The sequence below is a fragment of the Acartia tonsa genome, chromosome 12, assembly GCF_053477335.1.
Source record: "Acartia tonsa isolate MP-2025a chromosome 12, ASM5347733v1, whole genome shotgun sequence".
NCBI classification, from domain to species: Eukaryota; Metazoa; Arthropoda; class Copepoda; order Calanoida; family Acartiidae; genus Acartia; species Acartia tonsa.
The window spans coordinates 24878343-24891590 of NC_137271.1; the positions used below are offsets into that span (position 1 = coordinate 24878343).

Here is a 13248-nt window from a genome sequence, read left to right on the forward strand (position 1 = left end):
GAAAATGATGATAATGAACAGCTATTTAACGATTTGACTTAAGATTCTTTTGTTCAACACTATTAAAGATGACTTAAAGGACTCAATTGATGATATTGATGATATTGCTAGTTTTAAGGCTTATTAGATTTGACTCGTAATTGTATGTACCTTTTTCAAGTGGCAGTTTTGCTTGTAGGCCACTTCTTGCAGGGTTCCGGCTCTACTGGGCTGACTCAACTCCACTAAAGATCATCAGATTAGGATTGAATGGATACATAATCATCAGACAATTTAAACTATTCAGTGCCAGATTCAATTTTAAGAAAATCAACTTTGCTTGCATGAATTAGATTGCTTTAAACATCAGATAGCTTTAAATTAAACTTCACACACCTTCAAGCATCCCAACTCAAGCTCAACCCTTGTTTGGTAGGGTGTTGGGGATTTATTCACAGTTTACCAACTCTAGTGTTGCTTGATACCCCTCTTTGAACTCTACTAGATCATCTCTACCATCAGCAGCAACAGTCCTTAACAAGACAAGATCAGGATAATCATCAACAATACCTCAGCCCCACCTCTCTTGGCTACTGAGCAAATTGTAAAAAAGAGTCAAAATTCAACTTTTTTAAATCTTTGGTTTCTTTAGTTAATTCAGATTATTTCAGACATTCGTTTTAAATAAAACACTTTTAGGATATCTGGAAATAAAATTAAGACATTAATAAGGTCACTTCATAAATTATCTTTCCTCCCCTATGATTGCTTGTTTAAGTTAAAATCAAGGAAATTTAAATGCAGCAACAGCAAAATCAATAAAAGAATTATTTAGACTTTTACATTTACATAAGAATCATTAATTGGCATCCTATTTACATAAATCCTTACTTAAGCTAAACATGTTTAAATAATACATTGATAACTAAATCTTCTTGATCTTTGGTGGAAATAATCAGCTGGAGGATCCTCTTGACAATGGAGACTCTTCTGCAAATGATGATCTAGAAAATTCAGAAGATTAAAGTGAAATTTCATTTTGCTGCTCTAGATGTACATTCTGTACAGAGAGTATCCCTACCCTCCCAAGAGAAATCTCAAAAAATCTGAATTTTTTATTACGTAGAGACTTCACACAACATAGAAATTTTTTCTACTTAATTTAGCTATTTGAAATAAAAAAAACAAACATTTAAAGTGCCACTAGAGGCCTCTAGGGGTGTAGCAGCTACTAGTAAATATAATAAATATATGTTCAGGAATCGCTGAGCACACCATCTGGCAAGCTGGATGTAGACCTGACCCACACTGTTCAAGATTTTGCCATGTCCATACAATCTAAAGACAGGTACTTATAGTGATAGATTAATAGAAAGATAAAGGGAGAAGTAGTTTGTGCTGTATGGCATAAAATCCGTGAGGTAGCTTCAGTCGAAAGCGATTATTGAGTCTAATTGTTATTAAATATGCGTTTAATTACACTATGCGTTTTGTCAATATTAAAAACAGTTAGACCTAATAATCACTTTCAATTGAAGCTATTTCGCGGATTTTACGCAATACAAGCACAAACTACTTCTCCCTTTATAAAGGGTGTGCAAAAAAAATGCGGACAATTTTAAAATTGAAATTGCGCAGCTTGTGTTAATAGTAAAATAATGTTAAGTATACCGTTAGAACCGCTAATTCCTCTGCTACGTATAGTTACGGAGCTACGTGTTAAAATGTCCCAACTTATTAAAAAGCATGACATTAGTCTGAAGTCCTAACTGAACATGGTGATAAGTTGCGCCTGTTTAAAATTCAAGGCATTTTCCCTAACTTTCACTTTTAGTGTAACATGCCAGAAATTGCAACAGTAGGTCATTTGTAAAGTCTCTAGTATGACATGGTGTGCACCAGACTCAAATCCACGGGTTAAAATTGTACTTGTAATTGAAATTATTCAGATCTGAGCTATCTTGTGGTCAGGAAAATACAGTTCTTATCAACTTTGCTGCCCCTAAGGTACATATTTTTTCACAGCTACTCTATAATTCATAGTTCACTTTGTTTATCTGTTTATCCATCCATAACACTATAAGAGGGATATTGTGATTACCTCGGCTAAATAGACTCAGCTATTACCAACACCGAAATAAATTCGAAAAAAACATGCAACCTTTTCGTATGTGAATTTCAGCTGTCGTTTGGGGGCAACACATAGTAAACTTGACGACCTTTTTACCTGCCCCAAAATATTATTTTAGATTTATTTCGCTTGTTGGTTATACCTTATTCCTGATATAGACAGCTGGCTTTTTTTTATATTCCTCACCAAAGAGTATCTATTATACAATTTACATAGCCTGTTTGTCTGTCAGTCGTGATTTTCTATTATTCATTATATCCGTCTCTCTCTTTTATTTTATGGCCCCTGAACAACAGCTCAATAACTCAATTTTTGTCTGTTTGTCCATCTATATACTTTTTGTGCTTCGCTACTTATGGATGACAATATTTGATGGACAGATTCGTTTTCTTTCCATTATCCAAAGTTTTTTTTTAATCTAACATGCTTTTTTTATTTTAGGACACAAAACATGATATGAAATATTATATAATGGCTGGTGGACATGTACTAAAGTAAGTTAAAATAACACCAGGGATTCCAAGGGATAAGACAAATGATTTAAACCCCCTACTATGCTAAACATTATTGGGTGTGAAGTCCCCCTCCCATTTTTCCTTGTTATATATAAAGTTATACATATAAAGTTATCACATATAAAGTTGTAACATATAAAGTTGTAAGATTTTTTTGTCTGAAGCTTAAGATTTCCAATAACTAATGAATTGATTGAGTTTCATGCTTTGGGAAGAATCGCCCGAAGAAAAGAAATACTACTGTAAAACTTACTGGACTTCCCTTTGTACAAGGGTGCTGAAACTTATTTTTTAAATTACTATTTGAAGTTGGGGGTGGGGGAGACTGCTTTCCCTTTTTCTTCTCACCCACCTCAAGGGCCCCTAAATGTCTCTAGGGGCACAGCCACTAGTCCTTAATATATAAACCTGTCTTATATCTGATAAATTAAAAACCCTTATTTTAGATCTGATACAATTTCTGTGGAAATTTCTGGAGAATCTGAAAACTTGAATGAAGATTCTGTTGAGTTCAGGTAATGAAAACATTACATTGCATTGGTATGTTTGCTAAGATCTTGTAAATAAAAGGACTAATCGCTATACAATTTCTTGGGATTTTATAATGGTACAAGGTAGGTTTAAGGCTATTTGCTTTATTTAGATTTCAATTGGCTTTGCTCCTTTCTTCAAGTGGTCCTGTACTTCAAAGAAAAGGGAGAAAAAAACTTTCAAAGGCTTTATTTTATAAATAAAATAGCCTAATAACATTCCATGACCTATATGTGGCTTCCCTTATAAGGAGAACATAATGGGTCTAGTGGTTCTTAACTAAAAGCAAACAAACACCTTACTTCTATATGTAATGGAATATACTCAATGTACAAAGAGTATAGATGATAGCTTTGAAAGGTTGGTTAAAATCTAAATGTACATTTTTAATAATTTATAGCTATGGAGGGCCAGCAGTAGAACCTGTGAATACAGTGACCAAGAGTGTGAAGCTGGTTGTTCCTGTTGACTACAGAAGCTATCCTGATATGAAGGTTCACATTTTTGTTTTCTTTAAAAATTATGAAAATTTAAGTGTTAGGAAATTTTTCCTTTATCAGACATTTTTCATGAATTTTGCTTGAAAGTTGATAATTCTAAAAGATTAAATTGTACAGGTAGATGTGATAATTGAAAATGAGCCAAAAAATTTAAAACTCAACTTAAAATCTGTAATATGTCTTTTACTCTAATATTGTTTGAGTTTCACTTAGTTTATAAATTTTGTATTTTAGCTGGTAATAGTTGCTAATTATGAGAATAGCACCCTGACAGACTCTCATGAATTTAAAGTTGGATATTGCACCAAGCACCAAGTGAATCTCAAGCTGAACAAAGCTCAGGTTAGTCCTATGTTATGTTATTAGTATGCACACAGAGTTCATACTCTATAATGAGGTAGGAAGTATGGGGAAATTGGGATGTCTATTACACTAGTCCCCAAAGTTTTATAATAAGTTTTATTCGTTGGTCTAACAGCTTTTGAATTTGAATTTTGATTGGCTGATTCCTTAAGTTCAGTGTCCAAACGTTTCAACCACTAACTGTAATCTACAGAAGCTGTTTTTAATGTATAAACATTGGGGATGTACATCAATTTATTGCCCATTGTCTTATCCCTTTAAATCCCTGATAATTTTAGTCCAATCTTGATTTTCAAGGGTGATAATATGTTGATCTTTTTTTTCCTTGAAAATTAGATGATAACCAAAAGTTCAAGACATGTAAATAAACGTACATGTTACTTAAATAACTTATTTTTTTTTAAGTTTACATGAACAAAATATTATGACTTATTTTTATTTTTAGACACAACCAAGAGGAGCAGTTAAAATGACTTTAAACGCAGATCAAGGTAAAGAAATCTTTATTCCTTTCTAAGCTGAAACATGAGTGTAAATATTAAGATTTGTTTTTGGTGTTGCTGTTTTATTGAGTAGACTCAGGAAAGGTGGGACATTGAAATGGAAATGTCTCCCATGATTTTCTAATTATACTATAATTGGGCACTTCAATCAATTATATGTCTCATTATTATCAAAATCAGTTTATTTCTAATCTTTATTGCATTCAATTTGAATATTATAGTACTATTGTTTCATAGTAAACCTATTTTATATCTTCTCCTCTCTTTGTTGATATGAAAGTAATTGTTCTTGTTTTGTTTAGATTCCAAATGTGGTGTTAGTCTGGTGGATAAGTCAGTTGATATCCTTGGAAATGATAATAAGGTAATTATATGCTAAAATTGTTCCAAGTAAGGAAAATGTTATGATTATTCAAGGTGTATGAAAAGTAGGAGGGAGGCTATACAGTCTACCAAAAAAGTTTAAAAGACCAAATGGACATGTATGGTATGTAGGCGCTAATGAATTGAAATAATCTAATTCTGTAAAAATTATAGTAAACACTTTACTACCAGTATTTACAAATTAGTATGCCAAATTAATTAGCTTTAACTTTTTGGTTCAAGGTGTGGCTCATACTCTAACTTTATATAAATAAATCTAATAATCATATATATGATCAAATACATAGAAGTTGCCAAAGGAAGAACTATGCATATTTCATATTCATTAATCCCTAATTCATGTATACAGGTTACACAAGAGAAGGTTGGAGATCTTCTTAGAAACATCAAATCTTCCAAGACCAGGGTGAGTTATTTTTAAGTTATTTCATTTATAAGAAAAAAGTCAATCCTAGGCAATTTATATTTTAGTGAACCTCATTAATATAAAGTTTTAAAGTCAAATAAACGGTTAAATAATCAAAATGTTTAATATCAAAGTTTTGGCCTTCTTGTGAATTGAAAAATATGTTCTATACTAAATTAAAAATGTTTGGATTTTCTGTTCTCTGGATATTGCTCCCATTGAACTTTGTTTTATGAAAAAACATAATTAAATTCCAAAATAATTTAAATACTATATTTTTTAATTATTTTATTTTAGGTTTACAGTGACAACTACAAAGTGACTGAAAACTGTCCAGAAATTGGAAAATTTATCCAGGTTATTATATTATTAATATTATTCAGTTGAGCTTGAGGTGAAAGGTTGTCCTAACCACTCTCCTCCCCTACCCCAACTTATAACTCTTCACCGACTAGATTATCTAGTTTTGACCGCCTGATAACCAGTACAAATAAAATTGTAATTAATTCTACAGCTGACTCATCAAGTTTGACCGCCCAACACACATCGAATCTGCTCCACTAGTGAAAAATTTAAGATAAGTTTTTTTTTGTGTTTATTTAAAAGTATTGATATTTGTGATATTCATCCTTATTTTAATATATTAGTGAAGGTAACTAATTTTATTCTTAGTGATTATGACTAATAACATTACCCCTAACTCTAATTCCTCCCTTGAAGGGCAGCGAGAAAATTCCACTACCCCTGCAGATTGGAATAATTTTACTTTTGACCACTTCTCTAAAATAACTGAGACAACGGGAAAAATTAGGGAAGAACTTGATAAGCTAAGTCAATGTAATAGTGGGAAGCCTAGTGAAAAGGCTAAAATCATAGCTCCAATAACCAATTGGTTTATTGAACTAGAATCTAAGATGAATGATTTGTCTAAGTTTGTTTTCGGGTTATCTAATAACCAGAAGACGCTAATTGAAAGAATTGAGAAACTAGAGGCCACCGTAGCTATCAATGTGGCTTCTGGCGACCTTGTGTCTGATATCGAAAGGTCAGCAGGGTATAAAGATTTGTGTAATGAAACCATGCTTGCTTCTCTAAGTAGTAAGGTCCCCAACTTGGATTTAGGCGTTCACATTGATAGGGATTCTGACATTTCTATGATTGAAACGGTGAAGACAAAGCTTTCTTCTACTCTCACCCCTAAAGTTTTATCGGACATAGTAATCACCCCATTAGCAAAAGAAACATTTGAGAAAAATGAAAAGTTTATCGTTCCAGTATTACTAAAATCCAAAACTAAACAAGGAAAGGCTGCTTTAGATAAGGCTCTAAAGACTAAGGGGTTAGATGTTAACTTTCATTGGCCTAAACAATTGTTTCCTATTATTAAAAGTTTAAGAGAAAAGTACCAAAATGTTAAATCTGAGGACATAGATTTAACCTCTAAGCAAATTCTTATTAGGCCCAGCGCAACCGGAAAATCCATAATGGTGTCTTACAGAACAAGGATGGGTACTAACTGGACATTTTTAGAAAGTTTTAAAACTCCTGCGCCTCAAGCAATGCTTGTAAACACCAAATTCTTGCAACCTTTCTCTAGTAAATATATACAAATGTGAGTAAACAAAATAATCATTGATTTAAAATATTCTTGTCAAAATAATGCATTATTTATATAAACTGCTCCTTTTTGTTGTTACTTTTAAATGGTATATTTACTATAGATGTGAAATGTTATTCCCCCTTTTACATTCTCCCCCTTCTGCCCTTGGTTGTAATTTACCCCAATTTTATCATCCAAATCTCTACTTTGACATTTCTCATAAATTGCAAAAAAATATTTTGAAACATTACACTATGTCTCTTGGTTCAGTTTTATCTTTCAAAAAAGGGATAAACTTTTTTAACTTGAAGAAAAATTATATGTCTTTTTGTAAGCTTTTAGGGGATCCTAAATTTAAAAAGGCGAGGAATTAATATTTGAAGAAGTAATTTTAAGTCCCCCTCCCCCAGTAAACCAGCCTACATCTGGAAATTCTTTTTGCTTAGACAATGTAAAAGTTATAAGTCAAAATATGAACTCGCTAAATTTAAGTTTGGCCTCTCTAGATAAAGATGGTGGGAAGTTTAAAATGAAAATTAATGCAGTTTTAAAAACAAATTCACATATAATTTTACTTCAAGACACGCGTGTGGGTAATAATATAACATTTCTTAAAAACTATTTAATGATAAGTAAATTCGGAAATTATGATATTTATCTTAATAGCACAAAAGGGGATCGTGGTGTAATCACAATGATAAGGAGAAATTTTTGTCATAAAGTTTATAGAATATTTAAATCTAGGTGTGAAAATGTCATTATCGTTGATTTGCATATAAATAATGAACGAATGCTTATCATTAACTGTTATGGTCCAACTCAATCTCAAAATAAAGATTTTTATTCACTCTTAAAACAAAAAATTGAAAGTATTGGAATTTCTAAGTTTGTTATTTTGGGAGATCTGAACTGTTTAACTTGTGATTTGCCTATAAATTCTAACGTAGTTTTGAATAATTATGAAATTCTTAACATGAGCGCAATACCTAACTTAATTCACACAAAAACTTTAGTTTCATGGATAAGGGATGGATTTATTGTAGACAAATTTAGACTTTTGTATCCAAATTTAAAAACTTATAGTTATATTCCTTTTAGTGAACAAGCTATAAATAGGTCAAGGATTGACCATTGTTTGGCAAGCCCACAATTTAGTCCATTAATCAAAAAAGTTGAATATCCAAATAGGCTATCAAAATATTTTGACCATAAACCTGTCACTTTCTTTGGAAAAAGTAAGAATATTACTAGACCAAAAGTTATTGATAGCTCCATACTTAATATTGAACATTTATATTCTACAGTAAAATTTTCTGTGTACAGCTTTATGGTTGATAATACAGAACCTCCAAATAAAAATGAATTAACTCTACTAATTAATAGGATTAACATTTTATCTTTGTATATTCAGGGGCTTGAAAAAACGATCTTAAATCTACCCAATGACAAATTTTGTAAACATTTAATTAAAGTTTATAGTAATGAAATTGAAGAAAACTGTTCACTTTTTCCCAGTATTGAAACTTTTTTATCTTATAACACTAAGTTGGAACCGGACTTAATGTTAGAATGTTTATTAAATGAAATAAAAAATACATGTATATCATTTCAGTCATTTTATGTTAAAACAACAAAGGAGGAAAAAAATAAATTGTCTGATCAATTATCATATTTAAGAAGTATTGGTGATTTTAATTCTGTTAATTTTAAAGAAACTGAGGCAAAACTTTTGGAAATTGAACACAGAGAAAATCTAAGACTTTTGGAAAACACAAATTATTTTAACTTATTAAACCATGAGAAAAGCACTAGAAGCTTTTCTGAACTTTTGAAAAATAAGAACTCTCATGAATCTGTATCTTTGATTAAAGACTACTCAGGGAATATTATTCAAAATGATGATGAGAGACAAAATTTTATTGTTAATCACTTTAAACAACTTTTTAGCACGTCTGTTGAGCCAGAAATTTCTTTTGAAGAATTTTTTGAAAGAAATGAAAATGATCCAATTTTTGACCCTTTTAAATTATCGCTAGAAGATAAATTAAATCTTGAGTCACCTATTCAAATGTCTGAACTTGAAACCGTGCTTAAAAATGCTAATTTAAATGCTGCTGTTGGTTTAGATGGCATACCTATGGCGTCAATTAAACATTTTTGGGATTTAATTAAAGATACAATGTTACATGGTTTTAACTATATGGCTAATAAAGGGGAGTTAAGAGGTATGATGAATATAAGTAGAAGCAATTTGATTCCAAAGGGTGGAGATAAAGATCTTTCTAATATTAAAAATTGGCGTAACATTGGTATACTTACATCTCCTTATAAACTATATAGTGGAGTTATAAATTTAAGATTAAAAACTGTTGTAGATTCCATAATACACAATGCTCAGAAAGCTTATTCCGATCAGTATTTTATACAAGAATGTTTAATAAATGTATATGAACTGCTTTCAAAATCAAACTCCACAAATTCTCCTTTAGCAAGTCTAATAATTGATTTTTCGAGGGCATTTGATACAATAGGAAATACCTACTTACAATCTGTATTGCATTTCTCTAATTTTGGTCCAAAATTTATTTTAATGGTATCTTCTACTTTTAAAAACCGAAAATCTTGTATCTTGACTGATTGCGGTTTAACACAAAATTTTGAAAATAAAATAGGTATTATTCAAGGAGACCTTCCATCTCCAAATTTATTTAAAATTGCAATAAACCCACTCGTTATAAAATTATGTCTAACAAACACTCTTAAAATTCCAAATTCAATTCCTTACAATTTTAACAGAGATGAAAATAAAGTAAATGTAGCAAGTGGTTTTGCAGACGATATGCAAAACTTCATGGAAGTAAAGGCAGAATCTCTCCAAAAATGTTATGATATTTTGACCAGCTTTGGAAAATTATCAAACCTTAAAGTTAACAACTCTAAGACTCAAATTATAATAACTGGTGGGTTACCTTCTTTAGATTTTATAAGAAAAGTTGAGGAACTGAATTTTGAAATTTCAGATAATTTCACAATTTTAGGTCTAAGCTTGCACAAATCTTTAAATGACACTAATTTAATTTGGGACAAAATATTGGCAAAAGTTGTAAAATTGCGCAATTTTTGGAATTTATTCAATCTTAGTATTCCTGGAAGGGTTTCCATTATAAAAACATATTTTTATTCACAATTATCATATCTAGGTTCAATTTTCGAACCAACAGACCAATTTTTAGCAGACTTTGAAAAGTGTGTTGTAGGCTTTCTAAAACAAGGGGGAAGGATTGCAAAGGATAGAATTTTTCTTGACTGTAGCAAGGGTGGGCTTGGCCTGCCTAACCCAAAAGAATTTCTCACTAGTCTTAAAGTTAGCATTTTTTTAAAAGGTCTTAAGGCAAATGATTCATGGGGTAAAGAATTGAGACAATATCTTGCAGATCCCGAAAACCCTTTGTCTATACAAATTGATAAAATTATTCCAGAATCTAACCCAATTTTGTACAATCTAGTTAAAGCTTTTTTACGTTTTTGTGATTATTATTGGAAATTTAGTGGAAACATTCTCGCTGCCCAAGTTGTTAATAATCATTTATTCACGGATAATCAAGGAAATATGATCAATAACAACTTCTTCACAATAAACTCATGGTTAAGGTATGGTAATGAACTAAAAAATCTTACCTTAAGTAATTTTATCTCAAACTTTGGCAATGTTTTAAATTATGATGAATTTTGCAGGAAATCTTCCTGTTATGTAACCCCAAATGAATTTATAAGAATGAAACATAATCTAAGAGTATTTTTAAATAGGTGTAAAACAAAATTTTCTCAAAAATCTGTTTCAATATTAGTCTTTATTTCAAAGCCCAATTTGAGAGCAAAAGATTTTAGATACTTCTTAGATATATCCAAATCTATGTTAACTAATTGTCAACCCGTTAAAACTAGAAATATGTGGCTCAGTAATGAAATAGATATAAATAGAGAATCAAGGTTTATGTGCATGTGGCGATTATCCTATCTTCCCATGAACATAAGAGACTTTGCTTTTAAATTATCTAACAATCTTCTTCATTTTAATGCAAATTTATCAAAATTTAGTGACACTAGTCCAGCATGTACACAATGTACAATAGCTTTAAATCTTCCCACCCCTAGAGAAACTTCTTGTCATTTTTATCTTTATTGTTCATCAAATACAGAATTACTTTTAGAATATTTTAACACTTTTCTTTACCAATCTAATATAACATGGGTTGCCAATTATGTTCTCTTGGGAGCACCGTCTAATATACCATTCTATAAAGCTATAATAATCAATACAGAAATTATTATTTCAGCTTGGTTTCTTTTTGAATGTAGAAATAAGAAAATTAAACCTGTATTGTCAATGTTAAAAGAGTTTTTAAAGAATTTTAGAGCAATATTTATGCGTTTCCCAAAATATCAGAATGCGTATAATAAGTGGATAAGAGGATAAAAGGGTTAGTGTTATTACAGGGACATTAAGAAAATCTGTTTGTTAGTTTTTGTATCTCTTTCTTAATATCTGTCAATATTTCTTTCAACTATGAATTTTTTCTAACTTAAACTTTCATTCTTTTTTTTTCAGTTTCTTAAGCTGACGGCTCAGGGTAAACAGATAATCAGGATAACCAAAAATCCTTGTGTTAATGAAAAAGATGCCATTGCCCTCACTTTGACTAGACGAGAAATTACCAGCACTCAACACATCTTCAAAGAAGACGGAACACATGAAAGAAACCAAATTTATTTTTATATAGTAATTGTAAATAATTTCAATTTTATATTTTTAGTAATATTTTTGTGATTTTATGTTTATAAACTGATTAAAAACCAATAAAATACGTAATAATATTATATTTGAAACTCCCATTGTGTCCTATAAAGCTTTCTAGTAATATTTAGACAGGTTAAATGTAAATAAGGGAGAAGATAAATTGTTACAACATTACAACTTATATTTTGTACAATAAAATAAGGATTTGATAAAAGACCCTGTTGCCTTTACAATATTTGATTGGAGGGGTATATGTTTCTAAGAAAAGGTATTTCCATGATTGGAGCCAATGTAAGATACCAGAAAAGTAAAACTAACTTGTTCAAGATGTTGCTATGACCTGCATTGTTCTACTTTAATATTTTGTAGGAGTTTATTGATGCTGGCAGACAGGTTCATTCTAATATGAGAATTTTCCAAGACTGTGAGACTGTGACAAGAAAGAAAGGATACTCATATGGAGGAGGTAAGAGGCTTTCTTGTTTCAAGTATTAATATATATATGCAGCACACTGTAGTAATTATTATAATCCAAAATGCTCTAGTGGCATTATTGAAATCTGAACTTGTATTACCATAATGTTTGACCGTTGATATTGAGTTATCATAATTTTTTGCAGTTAATGTTTTATTACCATATTTTTTAACAGGTGATGTTATTTTACCAACTATTTATAAAATTATTTTTTGGCAGCATTTGTTATTATTGCATAGTGTACAGGGATGAGTCACAACTGTAGGTTGCCATAGAATATTTGAGACAGAAGCTCTACATTTCATATTAGACTATTATTTATTATGATGTCACACTTTCTGTTTATTATTACCTAATGCTGGACAATAATTGGCAGAGTAATGATTTTCTAAAATTATTAGTAAGGACACAAGATCATGGAGGCATTAGAGGACAACTAGGTAGTCCTAGAAGAAAAAATGTTTATAAGAAAAAGAAAACTCCAAGTTCTTCTAGCAGGATAAAACAAGGATAGTTATTTCAAAAATAAATCTAAAAATCTGAGTTGCTCAATAAAATAAAATAATACCAGTCAAAACTTATGGGATTTTTTTAGTTATGTTTCAAGTACTGAGGCAAGATTCTTCTTTCTTTACAGACCCAGTATTAGGATAGTTATTGCAAGATTCTTTTTTCATTATTTGTCCTTTGTTAGGATAAATACAAGTATTTAAAAATAAAAACTAAACATTTTCAGATTCATTTACATTAATCTTTAAACATGCTATTTTTGCTAAAATAGGACAAATTAAGTCCAATAACAAAATAATATTTGTTCTTGATAGTACTTACCTTTTTTTGTAACATATGATTTTGAATTGTGTAATTTCTTTTGAATTTTAAGGGTATTATTGCAAGGAGACATAGTTTTTTTTTAAATTTAACATTTACCTAATACATAATATTGTTAGAAGATTATGAAGAGTATGATACAGCCTTTTCCCTTCCATCTGTAGCCAATAGAGGCCCAGTAGCATTTGCTGCACCAGCTGTTCTATTTGATGCTCCTGCTGCAGGCATTGGA

At 30.5% G+C, this 13248-nt stretch overlaps 1 protein-coding gene across 1 annotated transcript in view; it reads left to right on the forward strand.

Annotated features, from left to right (window-relative positions):
* Positions 1–13248, forward strand: part of LOC145333731 (alpha-2-macroglobulin-like protein 1) — a 63141-nt gene that overhangs the window by 21146 nt on the left and 28747 nt on the right. Inside the window, exons 24-34 of the mRNA XM_080178943.1 lie at positions 1239–1327; positions 1929–1986; positions 2552–2604; positions 3072–3140; positions 3557–3650; positions 3891–3998; positions 4465–4510; positions 4825–4886; positions 5256–5312; positions 5610–5669; positions 12080–12176. Of these exons, the coding sequence (XP_080035069.1) occupies positions 1239–1327; positions 1929–1986; positions 2552–2604; positions 3072–3140; positions 3557–3650; positions 3891–3998; positions 4465–4510; positions 4825–4886; positions 5256–5312; positions 5610–5669; positions 12080–12176 (793 nt within the window). The remainder of the gene's footprint in view (positions 1–1238; positions 1328–1928; positions 1987–2551; positions 2605–3071; positions 3141–3556; positions 3651–3890; positions 3999–4464; positions 4511–4824; positions 4887–5255; positions 5313–5609; positions 5670–12079; positions 12177–13248) is intronic.